At 32.9% G+C, this 7,208-nt stretch overlaps 1 protein-coding gene across 1 annotated transcript; it reads right to left on the reverse strand.

Moving 5' to 3' along the window:
- Positions 1-1,457: 1,457 nt before the first annotated feature.
- LOC144562050 (large ribosomal subunit protein bL12c-like) lies at positions 1,458-2,659 on the reverse strand. The gene is made up of 2 exons (XM_078311181.1): positions 2,188-2,659; positions 1,458-1,777 (listed from the first exon to the last, which is right to left on the reverse strand). Exons 1-2 carry the CDS (start codon positions 2,578-2,580, stop codon positions 1,625-1,627), a joined length of 546 nt encoding a protein of 181 aa, XP_078167307.1. The 5' UTR covers positions 2,581-2,659; the 3' UTR covers positions 1,458-1,624.
- Between the last annotated feature and the right edge of the window lie 4,549 nt (positions 2,660-7,208).

Consider the following 7,208-nt stretch of genomic DNA (forward strand, 5'->3'; position numbering starts at 1 on the left):
ATGGAAGGCTAGAGATACGGTATCTCAGTGCATCACAGCTTGGAGAAGGTCAATCAAATCACACAATTGCATCATATAAGAAGAGAGGCCTTGACACAACCACACAAACTGGTAAATTCAATTCGAACTCTGATTGAGCAACTTGGAATTGAGAGACACCTCTTGAATACACATTTTAGAGTGTTCTCTTAGACTAGGAAGTTCAATTTGTTTAGATTAATTTTACTTACTGTTGAGATTTTTATTTCTGCTTTAGTCTTTAGTAAGTTATTGTTCTTGTATGGTCCTCAAGAGCTGTAGTGTAACAATTTATCATTCAATAAAGTATACTTACGGGTTTTTCTCGAAAAAAAAACAAAAAACAAAAGTGTATTTTAACAATAGCTAAATGCATTACGCAACATATTCATTTTAAGAATAAACCATGACTATGTCTTAGTAAAATTAAAACTGATGGCCACAAAGGTGTATTTTAACAATAGCTAAATGCATTACGCAACATATTCATTTTAAGAATAAACCGTCAGATCATAATCCAACGTTGTGCATATATGTAATATAATTATAAATTGTATATTATCATATATAATGGTCACGATTAAGTATTCTAATATGAAATTAAGACATTTGACAATCAATTTGTATTCAATAGGGTATGATCCATAAGTATATAGAATAATGTAAGAAAATATCAAATCATTGATGAACTGATTCTGAAATTTGCAATTAAAAAAAAATATTTTCCAAAAAATTTGTGCCGCCGCAGTAACTATTTTGAGAAAATCTGTGCGGGTTTGTGGCCACACAAAATTACTGTTGGTGTTTTGTGCGGTACTGTGATGCTGTGACCACACAAAATTACTGTTGTTATTTTGTGCGGTACTGTGAGGCCACACAAAATGTACATCTTTTGACCTGTTTTTTGTTCAATGATATATAATTTATGATTATATATCAAATATAAAACGAGTTGCATTAGTACAGTGCAGTATTCAATCAAAACAAAACTGTGATCTTTTGACCTTTTTCAGTTCTTTTTCTTGACTAGGTACCTAACAGCCAAACAAAGTCAAAGAAAAAAGGGGAAAGATTGAAAATCAAGTCTTAGTGGTACCGAACTGGCATGAATGTTCGAGGGCCCATTTTTTCTTTTCTTTTTTTCAAAAATGCTAGCTTCCCCTCTACATCTTTTGACCTTTTTTTTGTTCCATGATATATAATTATGATTATATATCAAGTATAAAACGAGTTGCATTAGTACAGTACACTTTTCAATCAAAACAATAACTATAATCTTTTGACCTTTTTCAGTTATTTTCCCTGACTAGGTACCTGACAGCCAAACCAAGTCAGAAAAAACGGGAAAGATTAAAAATCAACTGTTAATGGTACTGAACTGGTATGCATTCAATTCCAGATGGCCACACATTCCTAGTACCAACATCTGAGAACAAATCTTAGGTAAACATACAAAATTTTACATATAAATGTGGATAAATACTTCCATAATGTGCAACATACACAAAATCTGAAAGCAACCAAAGAAAAATCAAATATGGTGTCTAAAAGCAACATCAAATTATCTAAATCACATGACCCAAAAAGAAAAGAGAAGTAAAAGAAATCAGGCAATGGTGACTTTAGCACCAGCCCCCTCAAGCTGTTTCTTGGCAGCCTCAGCCTCTTCTTTGGTCACACCCTCCTTGAACTTCTTTGGCAATCCCTCGATCAAATCCTTTGCCTCTTTCAAAGCCAGATTCGTCAGTGCTCTTACCACCTGTCATTGCATCCCCATTTATTAAATCTATTTGAAGTTAAACTATGAAGAAAGAGACCAGTTGACAGACCCGATAACCTTGGTGAGTGCAAATTTGAGCAACTTAATTATTGACCCTGCTTAGAATTAAATGTGCAACTTTTATTCTGTCCTTGGTCAGGATATTTGCTGTATAAGAACTTATGGAGTTAACCAGACCCTATTAATCCATTGACTCTGGTAAAGCAGGTTACGCAAAAAGATCCAATACCAATGCTGAACAATACCAGTACTGCCAGAACACTTGCTATCTTACCGGACCAATAACAGTTCAGTTAACAGGATTTCAATCCCGAGTAATTAAGTTCACCAATAATTCACAATTTAGCTTAATAACAGTCTCAGTATAAACATATATACAGGTGAATTACCTTAATGGTGTTAATTCTGGAACTGCTTGGAACATCTTCTATTATTACAGCAAATTCAGTCTGCTCAACTGGAGCTGCTGCAGCTGCATCACCACCTGCAGCACCTGGAGCAGCAGCAACAGCTACCGGAGCAGCTAAGGCAGCGGCAGAGACGCCGAGCTTCTCAGAGAGATAGTCGACGAGGTGTCGCGCCTCTTCCAATGTGAGATTTGAGATGGCGGTGCCGACCTCCTCTACTTTGGGGGAGACGGTGGCAGTGGCCAAGATGGAGACGCGTCGGCGGCGGTGTTGGAGGGGGAAGGAAATGGATGGAGGAGAGCGGGATGAGGAGACGGAGGCAGAGAAGGAAGGGGTGGAAACGAAGGAGAGAGTCGAGGGGAGTGTGGTCGCCATTGCCAGTGGAAAGAAAAAGATAAGATAAGAGAGAGAGTAGAGGAGAAAGAGAAAAAGGGGTTTGGGTTTTTAAATGGGATTATGGATTGGAGTGAGTGGCTGAGACGCTGGTTTATCTGGTTGTTTGAAAATAATATTGGGCTTTTTAGATATTAAATGGGCCTTAGTTTGGGCCAATGGGTTGAGATTTTTGGATCTCCGTACAGAGATTGAAAATTTGGCAATCCTGCTTCTTTGGGGCCGTTGAGACATTTCCGCGTGTACCCTTGCAAAATTGAAATGTTCCACATTCCTTGCAAAACTAAAAAGGTTACAGAATTGACCTACAAGCAAATATGGCGTGATTTTGACTTTTGAGATTACTGAAGGATTTAAATTTTCGATTGTGTTAGAAATTGACCTATTATTTCTTTAATAAGTTTGACTTCCAATTAAATGTAAAAAATAAAAGATGCCCATTGATTAACAACTAATTTTATTTTGTAGAAAATTAATGCATTGACATTTGACAACAGAAGCTACTGCCATAATAAATTATGACACTATGTTTATAGACTAGATAAATTTTGTCCAATTCTCTTTGAAAAAACGGGCAAACCCGATTCTAAAAAAAGATCATAATAAAGCTGAATAACTTTATGTGGGACCCCCACGTCTAGGGGTGCACAAAAATTCGAGATTCGTGATTCAATTCGAGTTCGATTCGAAAAAGTTCGGCCTAGTTCGAATTCGTGGGCGTGCGATTTATTGCCGAGTCGGAAGAGAAATTGTCAAATTGTCTATTAATTAATACTTTTGTTTCTTAAACTTAACTAGGGTAGGTCAGATTTGGCAGCGGGAGAAATTGTCAAGTTGTCTATTTAGGGTTTTGGACCATTTGGATAGACTAAAATAAAGAAAACGGAGTAGATAGTATATGATATGTATTAGAAAAATTAGATATAAATATCTGATATTTAAATATTTGTGTAAATATGGATACGAATATAATTTTATGTTTAAAGTAGCTGTACATATAATTTAATATATATTATAAAAAAAATTAAAATTCTACATAGTAATTATCGCGTCATAACGGAAAGGTTAAAAAAAAGCTATCGCAAATAGCGTAGTTATAGCGAAATCTATCCTACATAGCGTTTTTTGTTTAAAAAAAGTATATTTTATATTTCTACTAATTATCGATATTAGCTCAAATCTCATTGAGCAATAAGTAACACAAAATTAATTAAGGAATTAGAATATTCATATTGAACCAGTACAAAGTCCAAATTGTTATTCAAAATATCTCTAATAATATCATAAACTACTATCATGACATGAACTATATATATTTTTCTATTCAAATAAACCTAAGCATCATGGAATAAATTATCTATATTTTTCTATTTAAAAGAAAAATCAATCTGTACCTTGAAAAAATTTTAATTCCTTAATTATACGAATTTAATTGAATTTTTCTATTTAATTATCTATAATTTCAAAATTTTAATTATACGAATTTAATTGAATTTTTTTTTTTTTTAACTTTCTATATAATCTAGCCACTCTCAATAAATGACAAATGTTTAGTTGTAACCTAGTGGTTAAATCTCTATTTTATAGTTGAGATATCACTCACCACAATTGTGAATATTAATTTTTAGCCACTCCTATCAAAAACATTTAGTTCCGCCCTTGACTGAGGGTTTAGAGATCTATTTTGTAGTCATAAAATGTTGATTTCAAATCTTAGTGTTGCACATAGAGTATTGCCGTTATCGCTAAATTAAATATTGATTCTTAATATTTAATTTGTTTACTTACTAGAAAAAGGAAGTAATGCAAATTTATACTCTAATCCATGCAAAATATAACAGATAAAAAATTGAAGTTCATGCTGTAAAAGTTAATTAAGAAGCTGATAAATTAAAATTCTATTGTGGTTAATTAATTTGAATCGTTAACTTTTCTCTCTCTAGATCTTGTACAAATGTACTGTGTATTTTTTTTTTTTTTGGTGGGGGTAGGTGCAATCCCAGAATCATCAAACATTCAACTTTCATGATATCCGTCTTAGTGGCAGTCTTGATCTGTGCTTCTGTTCATTGGATGCGGTAATTACGGTCCATGTTAAATTGGTAATCTTTCTATTTTTGGTAGAGCATGGAGAAATAAGGAGAATTATGACTCACTTAAATATAAATAGCAGGGCAGCCTTTCCTTCTGCTGAGTCAGCTTGCCTTAAATCCCGAAATTTTTAAAAATACCATATTACAAAAAATGATAAACCAAAAGACCACGATTCCGTGAAATTTTGAAAAATAGCATGGCTGCATCCCCAAAATGCAGCCACCTTTTTTTTTTTACAGGTTAAACTGCTGCACGAGAAGACAAAAAAAAAAAAAGGTGGTCGCATCCCCTAGATGCGGCTACTATAAAAGTGGCCGCATTTTGGGGATGCGGCCATGCTATTTTTCGAATTTTCACATAATCATGGTCTTTTGGTTTATCATTTTTGAAAATATGGTATTTTTAAAAATTTCGGCCTTAAATCTGCAATCTACCAACGGTTACCCGAAATTTTTATTAATAAGAAATATATTAAAAAAATATCGAGATTAGAGAATGCTTTTGATTTTTTTCGAGATATAGAGAAAACGTTTTGATCTATCATGGCCTCTGGCCGTTATGACTTATCACGGCCAAAATTAATAATACTAATCACTATGCTTACTAATAACTAAAAAAAAAATTCCTGACCGTTATTGATAATCACAGCTAGGAATGCCAGCCATTTCATTCATCAAATGCAGCCATTTAACTTTCAAAAAAAATAAAAAATTCTGATCGTGATAGTCTATAACGACCAAATTTTTTTTTTAAAGTTAATTAATAAGTGTAAGTGTGGATATTTATATTAATTCTGATCATAATAAGCCATAACGGTCAGAAACCGTGATAGATCAAAACGTTTTCCATCTCGAAAAACATCAAAAGCGTTCTCTAATCCTAATATTTTTTTAATATATTTTCTATTAATAAAAATTTCGGAACGGTTACATGACATATCAGATCAAATCAACTTCAACTGCCACAGTCAAAAAGGACAAAAATAAAGCAGCACTCTTTGTTTGACCTGATCAGTTGCTGATAACATTTGTTCTTTTGGCAGTTTCCACTTCTCTCCAGTCGAAGAAACTGGAGAGATCCCTGTACCACTACATTATTGCTCATTTTTAGCTCCAAGTTATTTATTTCAAGTTATGATTCTCATTTAATTATGAGTTAAAGTTAAGTTTTGTTAAGTTGTATGTTATTATACTTTATTGTTGAATTAAGAAATTACAAAAGAAAGTTAGAACACAATAATTTATATCTGAAGATTTTTAAAAATAATATTATATAATTTAAAAATAAAATTAATTTGCAACAAGAGTTAGGCTGGGGTGCTATGGATAGCATAGAGGCCTCTATGCTACGGCTCAATATTCGAGTTTTCAAAATCCAAACGGTCGATCCGAACCATTCATCTTATTCTCCATATTAATATCTGCTTGGAGACCAAATTTTATATTTTTCTGAATTTGTTTACTATTTATTAAGTATTTTACAAAATTGTTGATCCAACGGTGGCTGCACAAAACAGTAAAACCGTTGGATTAGCGATTTTCAAAGTGGCTTAATAAATAGTAAAAAAATTCAGAAAATTATAAAATTTGGTCTCCAAGCAGATATTAATATGGAGAATAAGATGAACGGTTCGGATCGACCATTTGGATTTTAAAAACTTGAATATTGAGCCGTAGCACGGGAGGCCACTATGCTATCCATAGCACCCCAGCCTAACTCTTTGCAACAATATCTAATTTAGAAAGTCAAATGACAAATACATTGTCCATCACATACAAATACTAATATAAATAAGTTGTCCATCATATTAAAAGGCTAATACAAATAAGTTCTCCATCACATATTACGTAATTGAAGAAAGAAGAGGCGCGACATAAGTGATTTCTTATGTCATACTATTTTATTACACTTTATCTATATTTGATAGTATAAGTGCTGAATAAGATACATATTTCATGATTTATGCCACAACTAAATATAGCCATTAACATTAAATAAGGTACAGAGCATTTATGTAAACCAGCCAAATTGAGCTCAGTTAAACAAAAATCAAAACGAGTCGAATCGAATTGGTTCTCTAATAGTTTGATTTTTACAAATTTTTTAAGCGTCAAATATCATATATGTTGTACTTGAGCTGAGATGGATAGTTTCTAATCCTTATTAATGATCTAGATCAGCTCGTTCATAGATCGAGCCGAGCTGAACCAAATTTAAAATCGACAGATGAGAGATCGAGTCAGAACGAGCCAGTTCATTTTGAGCTCTCTTATTCATCAGTCTTTAGTTACACATGAAAGGTATTAGAAAAATAAACCATTCATGTGTAACTTGTTCGAAATTAATTTGGATTCAATTCATTAACAACTCGAGTTGAAACTAATTCGAATTTATTGACTCAGTTGTTTCACGAGTTGAATTTAAGTTACCTCCAACTCGGTTCGGAATCAACTCGATTGACTCATTGACTTGGTACACTATGTAATATTTCGTTAGCCTTTGTACTATCTAGCAAT

Source organism: Carex rostrata, chromosome 11 (genome assembly GCF_964058835.1).
Source record: "Carex rostrata chromosome 11, lpCarRost1.2, whole genome shotgun sequence".
Lineage (NCBI taxonomy): Eukaryota > Viridiplantae > Streptophyta > Magnoliopsida > Poales > Cyperaceae > Carex > Carex rostrata.